Below are 27,017 nucleotides of genomic sequence, written 5' to 3' on the forward strand. Positions count from 1 at the left end.
CCAGGCCTGAGGTGCACTTGCACTTCATCGTCAGGCAGACTGTAGTTCTAAAGCTTTGTGCTGTTTGGAGACAGAAGTACTGATAGCTCTGGCCTCAAGGTGGAGATTGGCTATGCGCATATATGAATGAATCTGTGAGTCCTGTGGGTACAACTTGGTCAGTGACTTCATCTTGTCATACCCTGTTGTGGACTGCAATGGTTTCTGAGACAGTTGACATTTTGGTAAGCATGAGCTGGGCATGATGGGCAGGCTTGTCATTTTAGCACCCAGGAGGATGGGCAGTTCCATGCCAGCCTGGGCTACATAGCAAGACCCTGTCTCAGAACAACCATGGGTTTGAGACCCTGTCTCAAAAACATGGGTATGCAGACCCCAACTCTGAGTTCATACACCCTATGTGCCTCCCCACCCCATGCAGTTCTACTGGTCTGCAAGGCTGGGGCTGCCAAGAGAAGGGCAGAAGGCTCCTGAGCTCGTACCTCCTGCTCAGGTTAGATTGTGAGGTGCAACAGTGAGAGGAGCCCTTCTCTAGATTAGCCTTCCAATGGAGGCTCTGGGATGGGTGGCTGCCACTGGACCTGCCAGGAGCACTGGGTGAGGCCACACTGGGAAGCTAGGCACCTGGGTTTCTGCAGCAGTTGTTGGTGAGGCCCTGGTGCTCTGACTCTTCTTAACCTGAAAATCAGCAAACGCCTTCCTGAGGGGCCTGTGAGTATGGCTGTAGGGAGCCTGTGCCTTCCGTCCAGAGCTTCAGAGGTCCTATGGTGGTAGGTGTTCCTAGTTCCCAGGCCTTGTATGGCACTGGGACAGCCAGTGTCAGCCCTCAAGCCCTGTGTCTTGGCTCTCACCTCTGGGCTATGGCAGCATTACTTGGTTCTTGCTCTGCCATGGTGTGGGCCGTGGCTGCCACCCTTGAGGCTCAAACTGTGGCACCCTCCATGGTATGGCCCTTGGCGGTCCTCTTCCTTGACACCCAGGCTCTCATTGCAGGCAAGAAGGTTCTGTTTCGGAAGCCAGCACCAGGGGCAATAGATGCTGTGCCCTCCCGAAAGCGGGCGACCCCCATCAACCTGGCGAGTGCCATCAGGAAGAGTGGTGGGAGTGGGACCAGCAGTGTGGCACAGAAGCCCTTCCGAGATCGGGTGCTGCACCTCCTGGCTCTGAGGCCCTACCGGAAGGCTGAGCTGCTGCTACGGCTGCAGAAGGACGGGCTGGCACAGGCAGACAAGGAGGCCCTGGACGGCCTGCTGCAGCAGGTGGGTACAGATCAGGCCCACCCCACATGTGTGCTAGGACCACTTGGAAAGCCCTTCATCAGGTCTCCTGGCTTCACAGTGGCCTTGGGCCTGGCCTTCGAGGCCAGAGCACACTGGGGCTATTGACATTTCCTTGGTCCTCCTGCAGGGTCTGTGACAGGTGGTGCCTGAGGATATGTTAGCAGGCAGCCAGTCTCCATGGGCATCAGTTCTCTGCCACCCCACAGCTGGGAGACCTGCTTTGAGCTTCTTTCTGTGACTGGCCGTTGCCCCTGCACTACTCATGGTGGAGCGCCAGGCCTGTGGGGACAGGTGTTTACAGGGCTATCATTAGGCAGACCTAGGCCATGCCCTCCTGCAACCCCCACCTATGAGCATTCCCAGGGCTTTGAAAGATGAGCACCACCTGCTGGCTCAAGACACTAGCCACGGGACGGTGAGATGGCTTAACAGGAAGACACCACGCGATGGTGCAAACCTGGCTCCCCAAGTTCAGTTCTTGGAAACCACCTAACAGTGGAAGGAGATGGCCTCCTCCACAGAGTTGTTCTCTAGCCTCCACGTGTGCACCCCAGTACAATGACCCTCATACGGTAACAAGTAACAAGCTCAACAGACTCAGCATTGAGGTGGCATCCAATCCCTTGTGTCTCAGCTGGTGGTAATAGACCATCAAGGTTCTCACAGAAAGCTCTGGAATTAGGAGAGACCCTGGCAAATGCTGGTTCCTGAGCATCTCCGATTTCAGTCATCCTGAGACTCAGAACCTCAGAGGGAGGCATAGATGCAGCATGTGGAGACAGAGAAGGATGGCTGTGGGCACTCTGGGGTTCTCAGATGCCTCATTGACCAGCCCATGCTGGGCCCTGACTGGCTCAACATCTTCTGGCCTGGCCTGGCCCTGCCCGGCCCTGTCTTCCTGGTGCTCTGCATTTGCCATGCATCTTGTGGGGACAGTAGGACCCCACAGGCTCTGAGAAGGGGCCTCTCTTGGAGGTTACCTCACCAGATCTGGCCCTTTGTAGTCTTTGCAGGCCACCAAAGACTCCCAAGGACCTGCAGTAGGTGGGTGCCCACACTTCCCTTGTGGAAATGCCTTTAGTGTTGGCAGGGGTGTCCAGGTGCAGGCTAGCTGGGCCAGGAGAGCTGTCAGCCTGCCCAGGGATGGGATGTTGGCAGTACGTAAACGTTTGCCAAACTGTGAGGAGCCACAAAATTGTTCAGAACCTTTGACCTGCTAATCCACTTCCTGGAAGTCAGATGGACTATTTCTGGTGTGGAAGAGTTCACAGAGACATCTGTTCCTTCTAAGGAACTACTAGCTGTGTCGAGGCCGTTCCATTCTAGTGCCATTACCAGCTGGAATATTACTCAGCCAATAAAGTACCACACCTGTGACTCCAGCACTCAAGACACTGAGATAGTAGGAGGATTTTGAAGCCAGCCTGGGCTATAAGGCAAGACTCTTATCTCCTAAACCCAGACAAATAAAACCCATTCCTTATGAAGGGCAGCAGGACTTGGAACCCTGTGTAGGCTGTGGTCTTAGCACAGCATGGGTGGCTGCTGCAGCACGTACCCCACATTAGCACCAGGCAAGGCCAGCATAGACACGGTCTCAGCCCATGCAAGCCCTTCTGATGAGACACTCTGGGCCTCAGCTGATGTCCTTGCATATGCCATTGCTTTATGAGGATAGAGGACAGGCTGGTGGCCAGGTCAGGCTATCTGACAAGGGTAGGGACTGGTAGGTGCATGGGTAGCATTTGGTCCCCTGTTAAGACTGGATCTTCATTGTGACCCAAGGAACACACGAAGGGGACTGGAGAGGGGTGGCCCCGCCCTTCTCCCTGTGCAGTCTCACAGGTCCCTGAGCATTTGCTATGACAACTGGCTGTCTTGCAGGTGGCTGATGTGAATTCCAAGGACAGCACATGCACACTGAGGGCCTGCATGTACAAGGAGGTGCAGAAAGACTGGCCCGGCTACTCAGAGGGTGACCAGCAGCTGCTGAAGCGTGTGCTCATGAGGTAAGGCGCCTCTAGCCCCAACACTCCCACCTCCTGGTCCCCAGCCACAACCCCAGAGCCCTTGAACAAAAGGCTTCAGTGATGGCTCACAGCTGTACCCACTCCCTGACTAGCCTCCCAGCCAGGGTGTTGGAACCATGTCCCCATGGCTCCTGCTGAACCTCTAGGGGCTGACAGAGTGCTGCCAGGCAGACTCGTAGGAAAGCAGGCATGTTAACGAAATGCTTCCCCTGGGTAAGGGACCATCAGGAGCTGTGGCCCAGCTAATTGGTCCTTAAATAATTTTTCTCGTTTTCTTTTTAATATTTTATTATTTCTATTTTATGTGTATGCGTGTATTGCCTGCATGTAGGTAAGTGCACCCATGTCATGCAATGCTCGTGGAAGACAGAAGAGGCTGTTGGATTCCCCTGGAACTGGAGTTACAGTTAGCTGCCATGTGGGTGTTGGGATTCGAACTTGGCTCTTCTGCAAGAATAACCAGTATTCTTAACTGCTGAGCCATCTCTCCAGATCCCTTAAGTAATTTTTTGCTGCAAGTTTGCTATTGATTCCTCCAGTTCAGGGACTGATCTGGAGAGTAGGAAGCTGGCCTGACTCCAGGCTGCTCCAAGGGTTAAGCTCTGGCCCCTTAACCTACCCTGGGTGGCTGGAGCCTAGGGCTGTGAGTGCTTAGAGAGGCCAGTGGGTACCTGTACTGACAAGCCCTCAGGTTTGCCATCTGCCACATATTTTCAGGCAAAGGGCCCAGCTTTTTGTTGGTTTTTGGAGTTGGGGGGGGGTCTTACATACATCATGCAGGCCTTTGAACTCTTGATCCTTCTGAACTCTTTTTTTAAAAAATATTTTATTTTTATTTTCTGTGTATGTGTGTATTGCCTGCATGTAAGTTCACCTGTGTCGTGCAATGCCCACCGAGGACAGAAGAGGCCGTTGGATCCCCTGGAACTGGAGTTACGGACAGTTGTTAGCTGCCATGTGGGTGCTGGGATTCGAACCCAGGTCTTCTGCAAGAATAGTCAGTGTTCTTAACTGCTGAGCCATCTCTCCAGCCCCTCTTCTGAACTCTTGATCCTCCTTCTCCGTGCCCTCTCCCCTCCATGCTGGGCTGACAGGCATGTGCCCAATTATCATGAGTTACTTGCTCCCAAATGAGCCCCAGCATGACCACCCCAGGCCAGCCACCACCACTCTGATTCCAGGTCACTTCCCACACTCTGAATGATGAGCCCTGGGGTGCTCAACCCTGGGTCAGAACGGGAGTGAGGATGGTATCCTCAGTGCGTGAGAGTGCATACAAGGTCATATCAACACACAAAGATGGTCCTGGGCTGTCAGGGAGGTGTCTGGCCTCCATTTCCCAGTCCCAGCTTCATGGCTTCTCTACTCTGATCTTCTGAAGGCCTCCTCCCCAAACAAAAGGAGTAAGATTTTGCCCCCATAATGCTCTACTCTGGGGTACCCTGACTGTGCCCACACCCCAGCAAGCCTGAGCAGGATCCTCCTCAAATGCCCCGGTGGGCTGTGCTTAGCAGCTCCCTGCACAAAGCTTAGCTCTGATTCTGGGAACTGCTCCCTCTCTGGCCAGCCAGCCTGACCCTGTGCGTGCATGGCCCTGGAGAACACCTTGGGCACTGCTGCAGGGCCTTTAACTCAGCTTCTCCACAGGAAGCTGTGTCAGCCGCAGAATGTCACCATGGACCCAGCTGCTTCCAACCCATCCTGTGAGCTTGGGCGCTCTGCCTCACCCTCTCAGGTGAGGTTCTGTGTGGCCCTTGGCCATTACCTGAGCCAAACACCTGTGGTGGGCGGGGGGTGGGCATGCTGTCTTCCTTGGGGGTGGTCTGGGTGGCTGTGTGCCCCCCCGCTTCACTTTCCAGTGCCTGCCACCAGGGAACCAGGAAACTGCTGGCTGCCTGTGACCCTGCTTCCTCCTGTCACTGCCCAGTTAGGGAAGGCAGCCCACCTTCTACACAGGTGCCCCCATGTGGCCAGAGCAGGCCCTGCAGGCAGCCATTGCTTCCTGCGGGCTCCTCTGCTCAGCCCACTCCCCATCACTTCACAGAAACGGCCACAGTCTGCTGACTTTGTTGACCCCCTGGCCAACAAGAAGCCTCGAATATCACACTTCACCCAGAGAGCCCAGCCTACCCTCAATGGCAAGCTGGGTGCCCCCAATGGCCAAGAGACCCTGCTGCCCACTCCGGGGCCCACCATGACAGATACACTGAGCTCCAGCCACCTGCCCCCAAGGCTAGAGCCCTCACGGCTAGAAGCCCCACGGACCCATGACCCCCTGGCGGATGTCAGCAATGACCTGGGCCACAGTGGTCAGGACTGCAGGCACCGGGAGCTGGCCCTTGCCCCACACCTTGGCCTGCCCCTGCTGACAGACTTCACACAGCCCGACCGGCCGTCTGGCTCCTCACACAGCCGGCCCAAGAAGAAGTCCAGAAAACACAAAGGCAAGGAGAGGCCACCCGAGGACAGGCCCTGTGCCCCAAAGCCTGATCAACCTGCCACCCCTGTGCCACCCCCAGATGCCCCAGGTAGGTACTGAGGGCAGGCAGGGTCCTGAGCCCCATCCCCTCCCATGCATGCTTAATGTCCTGATTTTGGGGTTCAAGCTGGTGACCACATTGCCTGGTACCATGTGCTGCCACCTGATTGTCCAACCCTCTGGTGTACAGGATTGAGGATACCACCAGGGTGAAGGCCAGCTGCCACTTGTGGCTCACCATGACCCTGTCCAGTGGTCAGGGCTGGGCCTCAGGCATGCAAGAAGGGATGACATGTGGGGAGGAGCTCTTTCTAGGGGAAGTGGGGTACGCCTGGGCCAGGGAGGCAGAAGGGAGAGAGGGGAGGGAAAACTATATCCAGGGAAGGCCAGGGCACAGAAGAGTGTTGTGGAGCCTTTGCAAGCAAAGGCTGCTGGGAAAAGAGGGCAGAGTTGAAATAGAGGCAGTGAGGAGCCCCTTGTCCAGCTGATGGACCAGTGCAGTAGACAGCCTAGGAGAGAAGCATGAGGCCACCTAGGGGCAGCATGCCAGACCTAAGGTTACAACCCCATGAGCCCAGCATCCTGGTAGCTGTGGCCCTTGCTCACACTTACCTACATTAAGTAACATGAAGTGACAGGCGCTATTGGGTGGTCCATGGTGGCAGAGGCATCAAGCTGACCACCTCCCTCCAGCCCAGCTGCCATATCAGTATGGCCGTGGTCTGCTCCCCAGCAGGGGCATTCCTGGGCCTCAAGCTTTGGTGCATGTTGACACTCTGTCCCAGAAAGGCTATGTTACCCACCCGTGTTCTGCCTGTGGCCCTCACTGAGCAGAGGCAGCTCCTTGCCTGGTGTGTACCCTTCTGCCATCCAACCTATGGAAAGGCAGCCTGGGCATCTCAGTTGGGGGGTCAGCAGCACAGTGGGGCTGCCTCGTCCTCTCCCCAGCAACATACACACAGAGTGAGGGGCTCTGAGGCTGTCCTGCTGCATGTTGGTGGCATGGGCATAGGGTATGTCCCAGAGCCTCCACACCAGGGAGGCACAGGACACACAGAGGAGGCATGGGGACCCCTCAGCCATTTTAAAGGTGGCCTAGAGGAGGCAGCTGCGTGTAAGACCCTTGGGATCTGCTGTGGCTGCTGTGGACCCTGTAACTGGGAGGTCCTTCAGACTGTGGCCATACCAGCCAAGTGCCGTCTTTGAGAAAGCCTTGTCCACCGGACACCTTCCCTGAGGAGGTACAGTTGAAAGGGTCTCAGGGACCCAGGAGCACACCCATCTTGAGAGCAGCCACTGCCCCCCAGACCAGAAACAAACCCAAGAACCTGACACAGGCAGGTGCCTTTCTGTGACCAAGATGTGAATGGATACAAATGGCTTATGGGAGGGATCTCTGTTTCAGTGCAAGGTGTCAGAGCCAGCCCATGATCACTTGGCCATTCATTCATAGGCAGGACATTGTGGTGATGGGGGCCTGTGGCTGAGCAGGAAGAGGATGGGCACTATCCCCCACTCCCCTCTCTCTTTCCCTATCCAGCCCCAACCCTTGGGATGGCTGCCCACATTGGGTGGGGCTCCCCATCTGCAAATGCCTTAGGGTCCCCAAGGGTCCCAGCCCCTGTGGAACCATTTGTAACTATTAGGTTGATAGTGTAGATCCTTCCCCTTTTCATTTTTTATTTTGCAATGCTATGGATGGACCCACGGTGTCACACTCAATAAGTGCCCCACCACTGAGTCCTGCAGCCTGCAGAGCAGGGTCCCTATGTGGTGTGTGGGTCTGTTATCCTGACAGACATCTCAGCCTCATGCCCAGTCTTGGTTCCCTCAGGCCTGCTCAGACGTGCTTCATTACTAGGATCTGGCCCCATGGGAAGCGTGTTTTGAGATGGTTCTTGGCCTGTGGGGCGGGAAGTGCCGTGGGTGGGGAATGGTGTGGATGCCTTGAAGCTCACAGCACATGCTAGGCCTGCTGGAAGAAGCAGTGGCACACTGTCCTCCAAGCACCCTGGGAAGCTGAGTCAGGAGGATTATGAGTTCCAGGATAGTCCAAGCTACAATGAGACCCTCATCTCAAAAACCCACTTGGGACAATGGTGCTCTGTCTGGACACCCTCTCTCCTTCCCAGTTCCACAAGATTTTGGCCAGGGCGGCTGCATGGAGGCCCTGCTCTGTGCCATATGGCGCCTGCAGTGCAGGTGGGAAGGACAGGAGTGTCTCCTGGGGTTGTCAGTGAAGGCCAGAGCCATCAGGGCCTGGGATTTGGTCTGCACTTAGAGAGGATAGTGGCTCCATGAGCCATTCTGCCCTCCTGGGCGGCCAAGACTTGGGTAGTCAAGTTCTATGTACCAGCCTAGTGCAGATACCCACCGCTGTCAAATGCTGGGCAGGTTCTCTGGAATTCAAGGCAGCCTGCAAGAATGCCACTGGGAAGGCGCATCTCTGTGACACAGACAGCAGCCCCCACTGTGGCCAAGTGACCTTGGCATATGGCCCTCCATGCTGCCCCACTGTGAGTACGCACACTCACAGACACTGCGTGCAGCTTGCTACCCACAAATGGACCAGAACTAAGAACGTATTGCTTTTGCAGGTCTGAACGGAGCCTGTACCAGTGTTCCTACATCCAGTGTCCCCACGTCCACGTCAGAGACCCCAGACTACCTGCTGTGAGTCCTGAGCTGCCCCCACCCTACCCACCCATCAACCTAGACCCTGCTCAAGCCTGGCTGCTGCCACCTGCTGTCCCAGCCACTAGCTGGGGGCTTCTGACCTGCACGTGGCCACCAAGTCCCAACAAGCCCTATTGTCCTCAGGAAATATGCGGCCATTTCCTCGTCAGAGCAGCGCCAGAGCTACAAGAACGACTTCAACTCTGAGTACAGCGAGTACCGTGACCTGCATGCACGTATTGAACAGATCACACGGCGGTTCACACAGCTCGATGCCCAGCTCCGGCAGCTGACCCAGGGTTCTGAGGAGTACGAGGTAGGCCCTGCCAGGCCACAGTGACCCTGAGTCCTGCTAGGGCCCAGCTGGCCTGAGCGCAGGTTGTCACTGCATGGCCCGCACTAGGTCAGCTACACAGGTCACAGTGAAAAAGTTCTAGTACAGGTGCATCTAGGAGCCAGCATTGGCCTGGTGTGAGCCCTGTGCCAGCGTCCCGCATGCACAACAGCAGGACAGTGACTTCACCCTGCAGCAGGGGAAGCCCAGTGCAGCTGGGGTGAGAAGCAGGTTGCCCACAGAGCTGGGAATGAAGCCTGGGCCCAGGGCCTCTTGCAGGGCACCTCAGGCTCTGCCAAAGCGGACTGGTGGGCACCAGGGTCTGGGCCTCAGGACTGGAGGAATGATGGGATATCTGTGGCACACAGGCTGGGGCTTCCCCCTCCCTATGCCACAGTGCCACAGTGTGACCACTTCACAATGTCCCCACTGGCCCCTGCTCCCTGAAGCAGTAGACAGGCCAGCCACGTTGCAGGATGTGGCCACCCGCTTCCCAATCTGCACCTGCTTTCATCTAGCTGGTAACCTGGGACAGGCCACATGGCCTTGGGCTCCTGCAGGTGGCATGACTGCGTGTATCTGCTCTCCCCACAGACAACCCGAGGGCAGATCCTGCAGGAATACCGCAAAATCAAAAAGGTGTGCGAGGTGGAGGGGGCTGGTGGGGACAGTCCCGGCTGGTGCTGCTGTCTCACCCCAACTCCCTACTTCCCTCACAGACCAACACCAACTATAGCCGGGAGAAGCGGCGCTGCGAGTACCTGCACCGGAAGCTGGCGCACATCAAGCGGCTCATCGCTGAGTATGACCAGCAGCAGCTGCAGGCTTGGCCCTAGCCGTAAGGGATGGTGTGGACACCTGCGTGGTGCCCAGGCTCCCTCTCCATGCAATCGGCTTGCTTGCCTTTTCTAGTTTTATACGAACTTTTAGCTGCACTGCAGACTGTCTATTTTTGTACCTTTTCTACACCGTGCCTCCTCCAGCCGGCAGGCGCCTCCCACAGTGTTACAGAGGCTCCAGGGAGAGCCGCAGCTGCCCAGCACCCACACCCTCACCCACGGGCCCACCACTGGCTCTGGCTGGCACAGCAAGCTGCCAGGCCTGCTGCTGTTTCAGATTCCCAGTTGTTGGGGTCACCATGGTGTTCTGTGCTGTCCTCAAAGCCCTGAGCTTTAGCAGCACACAGTCCTCAGCCCCACCTGCTCTTCATTTCACACTGCAGCCCCAAACGGCTCTGTGCTGCTGTCCTCCCCCAGGCCCTCTGTCCACTTGCGGCTCCTGGGATACCCCTGCTGGGCTCCCACTCAGGGAGAGGTGGGGACCTGAGGATGGCACCCTGCTTGCCCTTTCTGGGGCACAGGCTCTGTGGCCCCCTGATTGCTGCTTTCTTACCGTGCCTCGTCTCCTCGTTCCCCCAAATTCTGGGGACCGCTGGTGTGGGGGTGTGTGCGTGCATGTGTGTGTACGTGTGAGTGGGGGCCAAGCTGTGCATTCGGGGCCAAGGGAAGCCTCACTGGGGATGTGCTGGGGGTAGCGTGCCCAGGGGTCACACGGGTCACCACCCACAGGGGAGGGCAGAAACACAAACACAGATGTGTCTGTTTTTCTAAGCCATGGGGGTGTCCCCTCCCATGGTTTCCAAAGAGCCCTGCTGCCTGGCGACGCCTGCCTGGTCTAGTCCCACCCCACCTAACCCTAGCTTTCCTTCAGGACCCCTGGGGTATGCACACACTAGAGGAAACCACCCTTTTGTTTCAATGGCTCTCATTTTTCTCATTTAGGGCAGTGGGGACAGGGCCCAGCGCTGCACAATGCACATCCAGCACAACTGTGCTATTTTATGAGTGACCTGGAGTATTGGGGGAGGTCACAGCCCAGGGTGCCCCTCCCCAACCCAAGGAACCTGGTCCAGTGCTAAATTGACCTTTCTAGGGTTTTTTTTTTTTTTTTTTTTTTTTTTTTTTTTTTTTCTTGTCTGTCTTCCTGAGATTTATGAAGTTAAGGAAAGGGCCATGCTCTGGGGCCCACGGACAGGCTCTAGCCTGTTAAATATGGTCTAACTTATTGATACTGTACCCCACCTTTTAATGTACTGTGGAGAAATCTATTTTGAGCCATGGAGTTGGTGTTTACAAGAAGTCTTCACTTTTGCCAAAACATTACAATTGACAGGTGTCGCCTCCTTGCGATGTTTTCTTAAAATCTCGTGTTCTTTTGTACACTAAGCAGGTGAACCGCTGACTTTTTCAATCTACAATAAATTTCACCAAATTGAGCCCAGCTGCCCCAGCTGGCTTATGTGTGTCATGGAAGGGTGGGGGTTCCAAGCCCCTGAGGTGAGATGAGGGGCCAGGCCAGTACCTGGTCACAGACTGGAGACCTCAGGAGGAGGGTGGACTGGTGTAATGGGGAGCCATGCAGGCCAGGGTCTCCCACAGTACAAAGGCCAACAGGAATAGGGCCAGGTGGAGAGATCTAAATGAAAGCCACATGTAGTTCAGGAGGCTGAGAGAGGATTGTTTGAGCTGCTGGGCCCTGGAGACAAGAGTGGGCTCTGTTGCTATTAGCCCTAGCTCCTGGTGGCTCACAGCCTGCTCCAAGATTGAGGTGGCAAGCTTGTTTGTTTTCAAAAGGAAAACCTAAAGAGCCCAGTGAGGGAAAAGCTGGGGTCAGCAGGTCTTGCGGGCTTGGCCTGAGTTCTGAGGCAGCCGAGGGGGTGGATGGAAAGCCAGGCATCCCGCAGGCCACTATATACCCAGGCAGGGGGAACAGCCTGGCCACACTGTTCCATCTCCGTCACCCCAGCCCAGGGTTGGCCCTTGTCTCCACACACCTCCCAAAGCAAGTCCTGACCACTGCTGCCCTGTCAGGGGTACCCAGGCCAGAAGGGCCTCTCCTCTTTGGTGACCAGTCCTTGGGGCCACCCACCCCAGGAGCCACATCCCCCCTCTCCATGGTTTGCTGGCTTCCAGCTCCTGCCATCACCTTCCAGCAGTAGTATCCAGGCCTGGGAACAGCTGCCATGGGCAGCTCTGGAATTCACCAGAGCCTGTTCTCAACAGTTTCAAGTAGGTTTGTTGAAAGGGCTGAGAATCAGAAAGTCATCATCAGCCTATGTGAGACACAGCTGAGGGCAGGCACTGGGTAAAACCCCAGAGGGGACTGATCCAGAGTGCCTAACACCCCGGCTTCTGAAAGGGGAGGCAAGACAGTAGACGGAGTATGAGCCCCCAGGACCTAGTGGGGTCAGAGAAAACCCAGTTTCACAGATTACTCTGTGACAATAGGCATGTCATCCCAGTCCTGGGGAGGCTATGGCAAGTTCATGGCCAGCCTGGGAAACCCTGTCTCAAAGGAAAACAAAACAGCATAAAAAGATAGAGGTGTAGAGGTTTTTATGTGTGGTTCCACAAAGCACAGTCCCAGGGCCAAGCTCATGTTGTAAGAGATTGGGTGTACCAGATGTGTCTGGATCCTTCCAGCCTCCTACTGGGCACCCCTTCCTTGTGCTGGAGCTGGGGCCCCTAGAACCTGAGACTCATCTTCATCAGACAGACCAGGTGTCCCCCGGGGAGGCTGGATAAGTGCTCAGTTCTGAGTCGGCTTTGAACTTGCAAATCTTCCTGTCTCAGCACCCCAAAGTGCTGCACCACCTTGGCATAATCACCACATAAATGTGACTGATTAAATCACAGGCCATTTGGACTGATGTGGATCTCCAAGATAAAAGACTAGCTAGCTGCATGGCACACTTCAGGTCCCCCGCGGCCTCCCTTTCCGGTATCTGAGCCCCTGTCTGCACCTTCACTGTGGGGAATACAGTAGTAGGCTCTGCCTGCTGTTCTACCTCAGAAATCTCTTCATACCTCAAAACCCTTCCCAGCAGTCCCCTCCTCAAATCCTGACTGGAGGTCTTCACTTGAGGCGCCCAGTCCCCTCCTACCCATTCTTACTGGGGCCTCTAAAAGATGAACTCTAAAACCAAAAGCGAGGCCCCCTCCCTTGCAGGCAGATACTCCCGACCATCCACCTTTTTGGCCCAGCTCCAGCGGTGGAAAGATTCCGCTAGGAGGAAGCTGCTTGTTTTGGAAACTTCCTGGGGGAGTCTCCCCCGCCTGCCCGCTGGGTTCCCACGCTCGTTATCGCAGCGCCTGCCCTGCACCGGCTGCGCTAGCCTGGCCATCCCCCACCCTCGCCCTGGAGAACCGCCCACCCTCCACAGTGCGGTCCTTCGTGGGGGAAATCCCAGGCCACGCAGGTCTAACCACCGGACCCAGTTTAGAGCAGAGACTGGTCTGGGAAGAGGCCCACAGGTGGGACAGCCGCTGCTCTCTCGCAGAAGCTCCTATCGAATGACGGGGACCCCAGCCTTATCTCACACCCAAAGACCCCCCCCCGCCCTGCCCAGGCCTTCCTCCCCGGCCGGCCACGCCCCTTTGGCCGGTGGCCGTTGTTCATTGGCTGCCGCATGGGCCTTGGAAACGTTGATGCCGAGTGAGCCAATACGCACAACGCTCGTGCCCAAGCAGTTTCCGGCCGCCTGGGGTCCCGGTGGGCCTCGAACCCTGAGTCGCGCGCCCAGCCCCCACGGAGGGGGCGTGTCCAGGGCGTTTTGGGGCGTGGCCGCGGATCTTTTCTCCGTAGCCCGCGCGTTGCGGAGCCCGCGCGTCCGCCGCCGCTCTCTGATTCGAGTCGGAACCCGTGTAAGTGTTGTCCTCGGGCGGAGGGCGGGCTCCCCGAGGGTCTCAGTGGCATTGGGTCCCCGCTCACCCCGGCCTTGTCCCGCAGCTCGCCACGATGGAGCCCGCCGCCGAGATTGTGGTGGACAGCCCGGACGTGGTCTATAGCCCCGAGGCCATCGAGGCGCACTACGAGTACCGGACGACCCGCGTCAGCCGCGAGGGCTGCGTGCTGCGGGTGCTCGGGGGTGGGGGTGGGGTGTGGGCGGCGGGGAGACCACGATTCCCAGGGGTCCGAAACTCACTCCACACCTTCCCCTAGGTACAGCCCACGGCCACGCACTTCACTTTCCGGACCGCCCGGCAGGTGCCCCGGCTCGGGGTCATGCTCGTGGGCTGGGGCGGGAACAACGGCTCCACGCTTACCGCGGCCGTGCTGGCCAACCGGCTGCGCCTGACCTGGCCCACACGCACCGGCCAAAAGGTGGGGGCCGGGTCTGCGTGGAGGGGTCCTGGGGGCGGGGCCTCCAGGGAGGCGCTCGGGGATAGGAGGAGCCTATAGGGACAGGGTTTAAGCGCCTGGGGTGCTTGGAGCCTGGGTACGGGGCTGCGGGAGGGGCTCGTGGATTCCGGGGGCGGGGCTTATAAGGCGCAGCCTTGTTCAGGGGAGGGGCCAAGTGGACGCGAAGGGCGCGGCCTGAGATTCCTTGCCTGGGGTCGGTGGCCTGGAGCCCGGAACTGAACTTTGCGTGGCGGAACTTGAGTGTCAGCGCGCCCCCGGCCCTGTTTGTCCCTCCTTAGGAAGCCAACTACTACGGTTCGCTTACCCAGGCGGGCACCGTGAGCCTGGGTCTGGATGCGGACGGCCAGGAGGTGTTCGTGCCCTTCAATGCGCTGCTGCCCATGGTGACCCCTAATGACCTGGTGTTTGACGGTGAACGGAGCTTCAAGACAAGGGATGGGGTGGGGTGGGGGTGAATGTGGGGGAGGGGAACCAGGCTGTGGACTGATACAGTGTGAGGGCCCCTGCACCCTAGGCTGGGATATCTCCTCGCTGAACCTGGCCGAGGCGATGAGGCGTGCGCAGGTCCTGGATTTCGGCCTGCAGGAGCAGCTGTGGTCACATATGGAGAATCTGCGTCCCCGGCCTTCTGTCTACATCCCCGAGTTCATCGCAGCTAATCAGACGGCGCGCGCTGATAACCTCATCCACGGAACGCGTGCACAGCAGGTGTGGCCCTTTTCCAGCTTCCCTGGCTCCTCCTTGCCACCTGTTAACTGGTCATCTGTCGCTCCCTTTTGCCCCATTGCCTCTCCCGGGAGTCCAGGCCCTCCTTTGTACAACTGAGACTGAATGGCTGGAGTGTGTGGGGCTTAGATCCGTACCTACTTGCCCTCCACCCAGTTGGAGCAGATCCGCAAAGACATCCGTGACTTCAGGTCCAGTGCTGGGTTGGACAAAGTCATCGTGCTATGGACGGCTAACACAGAGCGCTTCTGCGAGGTGGTCCCGGGTCGCAATGACACAGCTGAGAACCTGCTGCGCACCATCCAGGTGGGAACATGTCCAGAAGGCCTGGGGCCTAGGCCCAGTCCTCAGAGCCTATGCTGACTGCCCTTTCTGCTTGCAGCTTGGCCTAGAGGTGTCACCATCCACACTCTTTGCAGTGGCCAGCATCCTCGAAGGTTGTGCCTTCCTCAACGGGTCCCCACAGAACACACTGGTACCTGGTGCCCTTCAGCTAGCATCGCAGCACCATGTGTTTGTGGGCGGGGACGACTTCAAGTCAGGCCAGACAAAAGTCAAGTCGGTGCTGGTTGACTTTCTCATTAGCTCCGGCTTAAAGGTATCCAGGGTTTTTATGAGGTGTGAGAAGTAGGTGGGACCCTGGGCAGGGAGCATGCACCACAGAGCCAAGCACATCCCTATCCATGGTGTCCCTGACTGCAGACCATGTCTATTGTGAGCTACAACCACTTGGGCAACAATGATGGTCAAAACCTGTCTGCGCCACAACAGTTCCGCTCCAAGGAAGCATCCAAGAGCAGTGTGGTGGACGACATGGTGCAGAGCAACCCTGTGCTTTACGCACCTGGGGAGGAGCCAGACCACTGTGTGCGTGAGTGGGGATGCGGGGGGGGGGGGGAGGGCAGGGTGGAGCCCTGGTGACCCAATATGTCCTACAGGTGGTCATCAAATATGTGCCATACGTGGGTGACAGCAAGCGTGCACTGGATGAGTATACTTCAGAGCTGATGCTGGGGGGAACCAACACCCTGGTGTTACACAACACCTGCGAGGTTCGAGGGTGGGCCCAGGTGGGGTGAGTGGGGTTGGGTGCTGATGGACCATGCCCATACCAGGAAAGCTACCTGCTCCCCCCAGGACTCACTGTTGGCCGCACCCATCATGCTGGACCTGGTGTTGCTCACCGAGCTCTGCCAGCGGGTGAGCTTCTACACGGACACTGATCCTGAGCCACAGGGCTTCCACCCGGTGCTGTCACTACTCAGCTTCCTCTTCAAGGCCCCACTAGTGCCCCCAGGAAGCCCGGTGGTGAACGCACTCTTCCGCCAGCGTAGCTGTATCGAGAACATTCTCAGGTGTGGGGTAGGGAGAACTGGACACACAGGGCAGGGAGGGACAGTCCCATGGGGTGACCCTACTGAGCCTGCCCTATTTCACAGAGCCTGTGTGGGCCTCCCACCCCAGAATCACATGCTCCTAGAACACAAAATGGAGCGTCCAACCATCAAGCACCGTGGGGAAGTGATGGCCACCAGCCTGCTGTCTTGCAAGAAAGAGTCCACATCCACTGCCACCAATGGCTGCACAGGTGATGCCAATGGGCACACGCAGGCACAGGCACCTGAAGTTCCCACTGCCTAAGGCAGTAGTCCTTCCATCCCCAGCCCCTGATCCCATCTACCCCCAAGGTCCTGCCAAAGACAATAAAGCAGCTCCTCATTAGCCAAGCAAAGCCTCCTGGTAGGTTTTTATAGGGTCTCACTATGTAGACCAGGCTGCCCTGGCCCAGTCCACTTGCCTCTTCCCCAGTACCCTGTGGCTTCTTGGTGGTAGACACCCAGCTCCAACCCATCCATCCTGTCCTGGGGAGGGATGAAGGCTGCTGCCACAGGTCAAGTGAGGGAGTCCCGACACCAGCAATACCAAAAAATGGTGTTTATTGGCAGCGCCCAGGGGAGCCTGTCACAGCACACAGGCAGAAGGGCTGCATGCAAAGAACATTTCTGAGGTCCTTTGTTTGGTTTTGTTTTAGAAAATGAAAATGAGAGTCCTTGGTGCGGGCCCCACCGGCTGTCCAGGCTGGGCTGCCCAGGAGTCCGGGTAGCAGGGGCACGACCCAGGGCCTCGCCAGCAGGACACTGAGCGCAGGCCGGGCGGTCACACGCTCATGGTCATACCAGGGGAGTACTGCGGAGAGAGGGCGGCGCGCGGGCCAGGCTCAGCTCCGGCCGAGGCTGGGGCCCGCCCTCCCGGGGACACCGGGGACACGGGAGGGGATGATTGGGCATGGGAGGAGGGGAAGGTGCCGCGGCCGCCCCCCCACCTGGCCCGCCGCGGTCACGGTCTTGCTCTGGCCCCGCGGCCGCCCCGCCGGGGTCTGCCCGCCAGGCCCCTCCGGCCCGCCGTGGCCTTGGGTGGGGAGTCAACGCAGGCGCTTACACTTTCACTGGGGAACGGGTGCAGGAAGGTCCCGGCAGCCGCCGCCATCTCGCCATCATCGCGCGGGGTCCCCGGGGCGTTGCTCAGGCCGCCCACGGTGCCAGGGGAGCTCTGGGGGCAGCCGTGGTCAACGAGGTCCGCGCCCCGGGCGCCAGTGCCCTCCCCACCCACACCGTAATTCATCTCACCTTTGGCAGCCCATCCATGTCGCCCGAGCCTGCGGGGCGAGACACGGGGCTCATGCGCTGCTCAGGGACAGGGAACCCTCGGGGATCAGGGTCAGGGGCGACCTTTGATGGAGCTCGAGAACAGGGGACCTCCAGCGCCCTGGGTCAGGGCATTTGCTGGTGTAGGTGGTGCTGGCTTCAGGGGACCTAGGAGCTTACCCTCTCCCACCCGGGATCAGGGCAGTTCTGTGTGCTAGGGCCGCCAGGTGGCGCACTGGTCCAGCGAACTCTACCAGCCACTCACCCAGGGATCCGTTCACGTGGTGTGGCTCCATCGCGCTCATGGCGGCCATTGGGCCCTCCGGGCCGGGGCCGAGTGGGAACTGCGGGCACAGGGCAGCATGGGGCTTGGGCCGGCTGCCCCCCGCCGTGTCCCCCCCGGGTGAGGCCCCCCGGTCCCCACTCACGTTAGCTCTGCCCGCGCCCGGCCCGATGGGGTGCATGATGGTGAACATGGTCTCGCTGGAATTGGTGGAGTCTGGGGGGACAGCAGAGGCTGCGTGGGTGGGAGCATGGAAGGGGGACCCCGACGCCCCAGGCCACACCACCATGGGTGCACCCTACCTCCAGGACTGGGCATAATGGGCGTTCCAGGGGGACCGCCTCCTCCTGGGGGTCCCTGCACAAAAACAGGAAAGGTGAGACCACCCCGCCTCGGCCTGCACCCCACAGCCCCCTACAGACTCCAGTCGCCCACAACACAGGGACTCACCGTGTAGCTTCCAGGAGATGAGGAGGAATAGGGGATCTGGGAACAGGCAGGGACAGCTGTGAGTGGTCAGGAGCAGGCAGCCCACCCCCTACCCGCTTCCCAGCCTGCCCAGTCTGCCACTCACCGAATTGCCACCAGGGCTGGTCCAGGGGCTGCGCACGCCCGGGCCCCTGGAAGAGATGGGGGTGGCGCTGGAGCAGGCTAGGCATCTGCCTGCCCTTTGTACACTTGGCCCAGCCAGATGCACTGCCCAGATGTGGATCAAGCCACTCCAGATACCCAGATCCAAAGTCATTCCCTGATATGGGACTTGAGTCTCAGTTTTCCCACTCAACAGTAAAATAAGCAATACCCAGCCCATCTAGGAATGCATGGCCAGCTCCAGCAGTGGGGACAGGGGACTGGATCACCTCAAGCTAGGGGACATATAAGAGGCTTACATGTTCATGGGTGGCAGGCTGGTGGCAAGAGAGTTGGGTGGGGGCCGCATACCCGCTCCATAGCCCTGTGAAAGTAAAGATGGCAAGGGGGACAACCCACAGCACAGCTCCTCTGCCTCCCACTGGGCTGGGCCACCCCTTACCTGGGGCCCAACGCTGGGCATGCCCCGAGGAGGCGTCACCCTCTGCATCGGGCCTCCCAAGCTGGGGTGCCCTGGGTGGAGATGTAAGGAAGGGGGATCAGACCTGGGCACCCCAGGTTTGGACGCAACAAGCAGGGGGCTACAAGGCCAGGTTCCAGGCAAGGTCTCCTGGGGCAGCAGCTGTCCCACTCACCCTGCACACGTGGGGAGGGGTCCATGGCACCAGGGAGCAGCGGCTGGGAGCCAGGAAGGCCCACAGAAGGCTGTGGCAAAGAGCACAATACTGAGTCGGGGTCCCCATCCTGGGTCAGCTCCTGCTCCCACATACACACCCAGGTCCTCTCTCACCTGGCCTGGCATCCTTAGGGTGAGCCGGGTGCCCCCTGGGAACCTCGGTGACATGAAGGGCTGGAAAAGGTGGGTCTGAATCAGCACCCCCCAGTTAGCCACTTCCCCTAAAGCCTCCCTTTCTTACTGGTCTGGGCCCCCAGACTCAGGAGCCCTCCAACCTATTAGTCCCTTGCTCCAGAACCAGACTGCAGACTACAGCCAGCTGGCCCAGGCTGCAGTGGTCAAGGGTGGGGTGCATGAGTGTGTTTGGGCTAGCCCCTGCCTCACTGTGTGGTCCATTCACTGGAGCTATGGAGATAGAGGCCCATCTTGCCCAAGAGGGCAAAGCCAAGGTTGGGGAGGTTTCTGAAGCCTGACTCCCAAAAAGTCCTGGGTCCAGTGGTCAGACACCAATACTTCAGGGGTACAGACCCAGGCCCCTCACCAGCTGGGACCCAAGGCAGAGTACATACCCACTACAACAGACCTGCCACTCAGTCCTGGTCTGCAATCTACCCTCATCCTGGGCTGTGGGAACAAAAGAGGGTCCAGAGGGCCGTACCTGGAAAAATCCGGGTGCCATGGGGCCTGTGGCCATTGCGTCATTAGGGGTCATGCCCCCCATCACAGGGCTGGGGGTTGCTGCTGCGCTCTGCAAGGATAGGGGACAGGGTGAGGATCAGATCTGACCACTTCCTGCCCAGGGTTGTCTCCTCCCTCCACACAGTCATGGGACAAGAGCCCAGATGGTCACGCTGGGATGTGAATCTGGGCCTGGGGCTGGCAGAGTGGGCAGAAAGGCTGGGACCACTGGCTGCTGGGTTACAAGTCCAGGACCTGTCCACCTTTGGCAACCAGAAGGCAGGAAGGGGAAGGGACAGGGACCCAAAGGCAAAACTCAGGACACGGAAGGGAACCTCTCTGCTGACCCCAGGCTCTGTCTGCCTTTCCACCAGTGCCTACAGGTTCAGGGTCCGGTCCCCGGGGTTGGGCTGGCATCTGACTTTATCCCTGGAATAGGGATAGCCCTGCTATGGCTCTGAGAGGAGTCCCTGGTGACCATCCCTTCCTGCCACTTTTGTTATACCCCAAGGGGATAGATGACAGTTATGGTTAAGCGCATGCCCAAGCAATGACCAGGCCAAATCACTAAAATCCCATGACTTGGGAGATGTCACAGTCCTTTGCCCCTCACTCCTGGATGGTCCCCAATTCCAAATGCCAGACCCCTTGGGGACGCCCTTGCACACACCAGAGACACAGGCCTAAGCACTGTAGGATGGCGGCCTGACCCAGACCCCTCCAAGTCAATCATCCACTGAGTGGCACCAGAGCCCGCCCATGTTGTCATGACAACGAGCAGGGCGTACTCCTGTTTCCTGGAGACGCCAAGGTCGCCGCCCAGAGCCACAGGGCGCTGAGGACCTGGCTCCAGCGCCTGCCGGCGGCCCCACCCTCCCAACACCCACGCTGCCATAGTAACCAGCGCGCTGGGGACCCTGCAGGGAGGTGCAGCACCTGGGCTTGCAGGATCCCGGGACCAGTTCCTGCTCGGGCGCTGCACTGGGCACACCCCATCACCCCATGGGGGACATGGGCTAAGCATGCCTGCCGGGTGAGAGGCACCTGCTGCCTGGTGACAAGATGAGGCCCCAAGGCTCTAATCCACACAGGCCTGGCACCCACTCTGCCAAAGAGAAACTGAGGCCAAGGAGCTGCAATGCGCTGTGCTGGGCAGTCATGAGGCCAATGGCCTCTAGGGCACATAGGGCGAGCGGGCACACAGGCTCTGTCTTGGAAAGCTCATGGACTGGGGATTGGGGGGCTCCCTCTGCATCCCATCAACTGCCTGGAGCACAGCCGGGCATGACTGCAGTGGAAGGGGCCTCTTCCATCTGGGGGTTCCTAGTGTAGGGACCCTCAGGAGTGGCCCAGATCATCCCAATGTGGTGGTGGTGCATGCCTTTAATCCCAGCACTCAGGAGGCAGAGGCAGGTGGATCTCTGTGAGTTTGGAGCCAGCCTGGTCTACATAGTGAATTCCAGGCCAGCCAGGGCTACATAATGAGACTTTTTAAAAAAAAAAAAAAAAAAAGAACAAAAGCAGTGGACCAGAATCCAGAACCCCAAGAACGTACATAGTCCTGGAAGACTTTGGCCTCACTGGAGTGTTCGTAGGCCTCTCTCCGGTCTGGTGCTGCACAGTAGAGATCCCAGAAGACGCTGTTGGGGGAGTGGGGGCAGAGGGATCATGGTGACCTCACCTACCCTGAAAATCCCCTCCTGCCACCCCCACAGCCTGACACACACCACCACCAGGAATGCAGAAAACCAGGGGGCTCTCCCAGCGTGATGTTCTTCTCCCAGCGGATCTGTGGAAAGAGGGGTGAGTGAATGGGTATATGGCCTGACCCTCTATTTACCCAGGGATCCCACTAGGGACATGCTGGGTGACCCCGGGCAGTATGGAATGACCCACACACTGGTGGCCTGGCTGAGAGACAAATGCCAACTCACCTCAGACAGGAAGGTCTGTGCGGACTTCTGTGCACCCACGTGCAGCAGGTACTCATACACATACAGTGCGAGCCTGTGGATGGGTCGGTATGTGGGTTAAGCCTGGCAGCACCCACAGAAGCCTGCCCAGCTTGCAGATGGAAACCATGGGCAGGTGCCCCAGTCAGTCCTTCACCTCACCCTTCATTCACTGAACCCTACTAGACCCTACCCATCAATCACAAAAGATAACTTCCTCAACCCATTAATCAGCAGCAGCCAACTCCTATTCATCTGCCAACACCCCACCAAGAGGCCCCCTCCCCAGGTGTCCACAGTAACCTTCTGTGTAGCCCACTCCAAGGAGGCAGTAACAGGAGGGAAGGAGCTGAGGCTGGGGGAGGCAGTGCCAAGCATGCCACATACCATGGGGCCCCTGTCCTAACACCAATGTCTTGCCAGAGCCTACAGCCTGCTGGGAACCCCTTGTTCTGTTGGCCACCATAATGGGTCAGGCCATCCAACCCACCTAGAGCCCTCCCTCCACAGGAGCACCCCACCCCAAGGTCACCCATGGGCTAGGCTCTGGCCCCTCTACCATACAGTTCTGCCCTTAGGGTGCTCCACTACTCCACTCTACCCCAGGGTGGGATGTGGGTGGAGGGACTCTCTGAGGGATGGGAAACAGGCCTACCAGGATCCCGAGTTATCTGCCAGGTGTCCTCGACCCGCCCTCCCTGGCTGAGGGCTCCTTCCTAAAATAACCTGCTATTGACTGAGGTCCTCCCTCCCTGGACTTCTCCCATCCACCCTCACATCCCAGAATGCCTCCCCCACCCTCTTTTTACCCCCAGCCTCTAGTCTCTCTGTCCCAGGTCAAACTTGGGAAAGAATATGGGGGCTTCTCACCCCTTGCCCAACCCCTGGTAGCTGTGCCCTTGTCCTGGATCATCTTCTTTTATCCACCCACCCATCCATCTACTCATCCATCCATTCATCCACCCACGTATATTCTATCCATTCACTAACCCATCTATCACCATCCACCTACCCACCCCCACTAATCCTCATCCACCCACCCGCCCATCTATCCCCATCAACCCACATCCATCCATCCATCCATCCATCCACCCAGGCAACCATCCATCCATCCATCCATCCATCCACCCACGCAACCATCCATCCATCTATCCATCCATCCATCCATCTACCCATCCATCCATCCATCCATCCACCCAGGCAACCATCCATCCATCCATCCATCCACCATACACACACACACACCGCCCCAAGTGGCTTCCTGTGCAGTGGCACACCAGCCATCTTCCCAGGGATACATTCTAACAGGGAGACAAATGAGCAGGCCTGGGTAGGGCTGAGGCTAGGAGATAAGTGTTGGAGTCAGGGCAGGCCCCTGGTGGCCCGAGACAAAGGCTGTATCTACAGCTCATATGTGTGAGCGCTGCCAGCTCCTGGCAGGGCAGGAGTTGGACCCCTAAGGGTGTGTTCCCAAGACAGATATCCCTGTGTACCTCCACCTGGGAAGGTGACACAGCCCCCCTGCTGGCTCCAGGTCCCATCTCCCACCCCAGGGCTTTTGCCCAGGCCGTACCTCCCCTAGACACCAGTGTCACTGCTCAGAGGAGTTCCTGTCACACCTACCCCCAACTCTGCTCCACATCCCAAGTCAGCATACTTAAAATCATGTGACACTTGTCTTTACTGGTTGGGGGGCCAGGGAAGCACAGACAAGGTCAGCACAGCACCTAAGAGCCCCCAATCACCATGTGGCAGAAAGCAGGTAGACAGAGGGGTTGTGAGCATCCAGGGAAAGGAGGGCTTCAAGTACAGAGCTGGCCCCAGGGCCTTCAGCCTCGTGCAGCACAGCTCATTCTGTGGTAGTGCCCATAGACTGCAACACCACCATCATCATTATGGGGAACTGCCATAAGGACCACTCCTGCCAGCACCCCTCAGAGTCCATCTAGGGGTCCGGTCACCATCTACCCATCATCGGTCCTGCCGCAGCCACCCAGGGTCCTCCTCCCCAGGGGTAGTCCTTAAACAGGGTCTTGTCACCAGTACCCAGGGGAGGCCAGCTGTCCAGAGTCTCAACTTCTGGGCAGCAGGTGGACACAGACCCACAGCGAGTGCTCATACACCCCTGCTTGTGTGAGGTCCACTCAGATCCTCATCCTGACCAGGTGAGGGCAGGGTCTCCACAACCCAATAAACACCCCACAGGTCATGATGTGTTACCTAGGATGGGCCCAAGAAGGATGTAGCTGGGGTGATCCTCTACCCCACTTCTCAGAAGAGGAAATCCAGGCTTGAACCACAAGTGGCCAGTCAGTGACGGGCCACCAGTGTTAGGGTACTATCTATGGCCTTTCGTGGGCCTTTCCTGAGACTCCAAAAGGGCTACCACACAGCAGTGAGGACTGTGGGGAGGCCCCATGGCTGAGGTGGCTAGGCCTTCGGCCTACAGGGACCAGCAACCATCTGGTACTTTCTTAGTCTCTAGTCCCTCCTACCCAGTCTGCACAAGGACTGCATACAATAGCTCTGGCTGACCTAGAACCCTAAGGCATTTCTAGTGTCTCTAGTCCTGCCTGCCCCCTTCCCAGCACCCATGCTGGTTAGGTGACAACAGGAAAGCGCTGCAAGAAAACCCCACTCAGCGTGTCTCAGACTTGTCTGGGCTGACTGGAACTCCCAGCCCACTGCTCCCTGAAGGCCTCCAGGAACCACCACCCTGGGCCTGCCTGGCCTCTTTTCCCACTCTCCATGAGCCCTGAAGCCTTTTTGGTTTTTGAGACAGGGTCTCTTCAAGTAGCTGCCTCAGACCTCCCACATGGAGAGAATTTTTCCCATAGGAGCCTCCCTGTGGCCCACACATTGGGCCTTTGCACAATGTGAGCCCCTGCTGCCCTGACAAGCCCCTCACCCTACTACTTCACAGCCTACCTTGAGGCCCCCAACATCCCACTGGCTTGCAGTGTGACCAGGTCCCTGTCTCCTCCCAGCCTACCACAGGACTGTCCATGTGAACCATTCTGACTGCTAGGCCTCATCAAGCTTGGAGTACCCAAGCCAGACATCCCCTCTTCCCACACAAGCAGCAGTCTATGTCAGGATGAGTATTTGAGCTTTCTGTCTGCAAATAAGGCCACAAGCCACTGGTGAAAGGCCGCAGGGGAGGTCTGAGGGGTGTCCCTGCTGACCCAGGCTCCTCTGTGCAAGGGTAGCCTGTCCCACACCCAGGGGCCCCAGGTCAGCCTGGGCTTGGCAGGCTCAGGACACAGCAAATGTGGGTGGCAGGCTCCCAGGGCCCTTCAAATGCCTCCATCTCCACCCACTGTCCTCCGTGGACCAGGGAAAGAAGGTGACGTCAGCCAGGTTTTCATTAGAAGCTGGGGCATCACTGTCTGTCCATGGGGGTCACCCATCCTGCACCTCCAACTCAGTTTACAGAGAGCCAGTACAATTTTGATCCATGTGAAGTCACTGGGTCCTGCATCCAGACCAATGCATGGGGACAGAGACTCCAAACCCCCACATCTCTCCTAGCATTACATCCTAAACTTCACACACAAGCTCATCTACCCAAAACTCCCGACACTAGAATCCAGCTCTTGTCACAAATATCTCCTATGCATCATGAGATGCCCTGGTCTCAACCAGCCACAATCAATCCCACGTGTCCCCTTTCACATCCTGTGGTTTGGGACCCACTGATGGCCAGGATCCTGGGTTTTCAGGTCAGTGACTATACATGTGCATGTCTCACAGCCCACCGCAAACTTCACACCTGTCAGATCCCCAGAACCACCAAGGCCTCCAATGTCACCTAAATAAGATGTGACTGTGAATCCCCTGGAACTTGTGCACCCCAAATATCTGCCCTTTGTGTCCTGTGCGACCCCACGAGTCCCCTGATCTCACCTGTCCCCCTGAACTCTCGCCACCTTCAGCCCTCGTGGGACCCCCAGTTGCCTGATCTCGAGTGTCCCCCCCGAATTCCCACGCCCCTCTGGTCTTGCATAACCCTATGATGTTCAGTGTCCCTCTAAAATCCCGCATCCTTTGGACTCGAGTTATCCCTGGATCCCGCGTGTCCCCTGGATTCCCACGCCCCTCCGGTCTCGCGTGGCCCACGAGCCGCGCACCAGCTGCACTCACTTCTCGCGCGCCTGGCCGTCCGAGGGCGCGCAGCCCTTGCCCGCCCTGCCGTACATGCTCCGCACCTGTCAGGCGCGCGTGGCCATCGCGCCCCCCGGCGTGTGCGCGCGGGAGCTGCGGCCGCGGGTGGGTTCTCGCCGCTGCCCTCCGCGGGCTGTTCCGGGAAGCGCATCCCCGCCGCCGCGCGCGCTCTCGCGACTCTTAAAGCGGCGATGGCGGGCGCGCGGGTGGGCCCCTCCCTGGTAGCGCGCACGCGCAGAGCCCGCGGAGGCGGTGCTGCCCACCAGCAGGCTGTGCACAGCCAGGGAGCGACCCGCGGAGCCACCCAAGCCCCGGACGTGCGCCAACAGCTGCTAGCTCTGCAACTCAAGGAAGCTGAGGCAGGAGGATGACCCGCGAACTCCAGGACAGCTGGGCTACCGAGTGAGGCCATGGCAAAGGCTGCTGTGCCTGTCTCTGTTTCCACTCGGGCAACCTGCGACACCTCCCGGCCTCCTGCACACTGTGTACACCGGCTCTGGGCAAACGGGCTCTGGGGTCCCCAGGACACAGGCTGTGGACCAACCTGCACCACCTTTTTTTGAGGGGGAGAGGGACAGGGTCCCACATAGCCCAAGCTGGCCTTGCACTCACTTATTTAGCTGAGGATGGATGACTTTGAACTCCTGATCTTCCTGCCTCAGCCTCCTGGTGCCGGGGTGGAACCTAGGGCCTTTTTTGTTCTGGACAAGCGCTCCACCCACAGGCCCCGCCACAACACTTTTCTTGTTGGTTTTCCAAAACTGGGTCTCATGTAGCTCAGGCTTGCCTTGGACTATGTGATGTGACCAGGCTGGCCTTGAACTTGTGATCCTCCCACTCACCACGGGGTTGCAGGGATGACAGGGGAGGACCACCACGCCCGGCTGAAGGCGGCTTCTGTACGTGCACGTGTGTGACATGCGGGGCCAGTGCACGCATGCGTGGTCGTCCTACGTGGAGGTCAGGAGACATCCCAGCGAATGAATGATCGCTGTCGGCGAAAGTGTCCCCAGTTGTTAGCAGCTTGAGATTGCGTGCACAGCGTGTGCGCGCGTGGGCTTCCACGCGTGGGTGGTCAGTTCCTGCGGTCCTGCAACGCGCGGCCCTGCGCTCACGTTTCCCATGGAGCATGTATGGGCCATGTCCTGTGTAGTACCCCAGGTGCAGGCAGGTCCCCCACCCCACCCCCCCTAGCTTGCGCGGAAGGGACTCAGGGCCGCGGAGGTTCCTGTCCGCGCAGGAAAGGCCGCGCTCCACCTCCTCCCCAGGGCCTGGCTGGGCCGACGCGGCCTTTCCCATTT

The 27,017-nt window shown here is 58.5% G+C and overlaps 3 protein-coding genes across 8 annotated transcripts in view; 2 read left to right on the forward strand and 1 right to left on the reverse strand.

Moving 5' to 3' along the window:
• Ell (elongation factor for RNA polymerase II) overlaps nucleotides 1-11,079 on the forward strand; it is a 48,725-nt gene extending 37,646 nt beyond the window's left edge. The window contains exons 5-12 of the mRNA XM_008824545.3: nucleotides 994-1,259; nucleotides 3,165-3,289; nucleotides 4,958-5,045; nucleotides 5,355-5,838; nucleotides 8,387-8,462; nucleotides 8,610-8,781; nucleotides 9,394-9,438; nucleotides 9,519-11,079. Of these exons, the coding sequence (XP_008822767.1) occupies nucleotides 994-1,259; nucleotides 3,165-3,289; nucleotides 4,958-5,045; nucleotides 5,355-5,838; nucleotides 8,387-8,462; nucleotides 8,610-8,781; nucleotides 9,394-9,438; nucleotides 9,519-9,635 (1,373 nt within the window). The 3' untranslated portion in view covers nucleotides 9,636-11,079. The remainder of the gene's footprint in view (nucleotides 1-993; nucleotides 1,260-3,164; nucleotides 3,290-4,957; nucleotides 5,046-5,354; nucleotides 5,839-8,386; nucleotides 8,463-8,609; nucleotides 8,782-9,393; nucleotides 9,439-9,518) is intronic.
• Nucleotides 11,080-13,320: 2,241 nt separating this feature from the next.
• On the forward strand, nucleotides 13,321-16,474 carry Isyna1 (inositol-3-phosphate synthase 1). Its single transcript, XM_008824546.3, has 11 exons — nucleotides 13,321-13,502; nucleotides 13,588-13,716; nucleotides 13,801-13,962; nucleotides 14,280-14,412; nucleotides 14,516-14,709; nucleotides 14,884-15,033; nucleotides 15,110-15,325; nucleotides 15,430-15,594; nucleotides 15,666-15,779; nucleotides 15,865-16,082; nucleotides 16,167-16,474. Exons 2-11 carry the CDS (start codon nucleotides 13,597-13,599, stop codon nucleotides 16,366-16,368), a joined length of 1,674 nt encoding a protein of 557 aa, XP_008822768.1. The 5' UTR covers nucleotides 13,321-13,502; nucleotides 13,588-13,596; the 3' UTR covers nucleotides 16,369-16,474.
• Nucleotides 16,475-16,647: 173 nt separating this feature from the next.
• On the reverse strand, nucleotides 16,648-26,465 carry Ssbp4 (single stranded DNA binding protein 4). Of its 6 annotated transcripts, none has more exons than XM_029559404.1 (17): nucleotides 25,761-25,885; nucleotides 21,535-21,607; nucleotides 21,328-21,389; nucleotides 21,156-21,240; nucleotides 19,581-19,670; nucleotides 19,037-19,096; nucleotides 18,882-18,951; nucleotides 18,689-18,759; nucleotides 18,546-18,610; nucleotides 18,230-18,275; nucleotides 18,106-18,141; nucleotides 17,958-18,012; nucleotides 17,801-17,871; nucleotides 17,638-17,716; nucleotides 17,355-17,383; nucleotides 17,167-17,277; nucleotides 16,648-16,914 (listed from the first exon to the last, which is right to left on the reverse strand). In XM_029559404.1, exons 1-17 carry the CDS (start codon nucleotides 25,865-25,867, stop codon nucleotides 16,885-16,887), a joined length of 1,140 nt encoding a protein of 379 aa, XP_029415264.1. In that variant the 5' UTR covers nucleotides 25,868-25,885; the 3' UTR covers nucleotides 16,648-16,884. The 6 variants fall into 6 exon arrangements, with proteins under 6 accessions (XP_029415264.1, XP_029415262.1, XP_029415265.1 ...); XM_029559402.1 differs by having other exon boundaries at nucleotides 17,051-17,277; XM_008824549.3 differs by lacking the exon at nucleotides 25,761-25,885 and adding an exon at nucleotides 25,696-25,751 and having other exon boundaries at nucleotides 16,885-16,914.
• Between the last annotated feature and the right edge of the window lie 552 nt (nucleotides 26,466-27,017).

The sequence above is a fragment of the Nannospalax galili genome, unplaced genomic scaffold (genome assembly GCF_000622305.1).
Source record: "Nannospalax galili isolate Female #2095 unplaced genomic scaffold, S.galili_v1.0 scaffold529, whole genome shotgun sequence".
Classification (NCBI taxonomy): Eukaryota; Metazoa; Chordata; class Mammalia; order Rodentia; family Spalacidae; genus Nannospalax; species Nannospalax galili.

Bases quoted from the DNA above. Each gene is read 5' to 3' on its own strand.
- Isyna1 (XM_008824546.3), top strand. From the start codon at position 13,597: ATGGAGCCCGCCGCCGAGATTGTGGTGGACAGCCCGGACGTGGTCTAT. The intron at 15,034-15,109 runs GTGGGAACATGT...TTCTGCTTGCAG, and splicing joins ACCTGCTGCGCACCATCCAG to CTTGGCCTAGAGGTGTCACC. The intron at 15,780-15,864 runs GTTCGAGGGTGG...TGCTCCCCCCAG, and splicing joins TGTTACACAACACCTGCGAG to GACTCACTGTTGGCCGCACC.
- Ssbp4 (XM_029559402.1), bottom strand. From the start codon at position 25,867: ATGCGCTTCCCGGAACAGCCCGCGGAGGGCAGCGGCGAGAACCCACCC. The intron at 19,671-21,155 runs GTACGTTCTTGG...CTATCCTTGCAG, and splicing joins CCAAAGTCTTCCAGGACTAT to AGCGCAGCAGCAACCCCCAG. The intron at 17,384-17,637 runs GTGAGTGGCTGG...CTCGCCCCGCAG, and splicing joins CCACGTGAACGGATCCCTGG to GCTCGGGCGACATGGATGGG.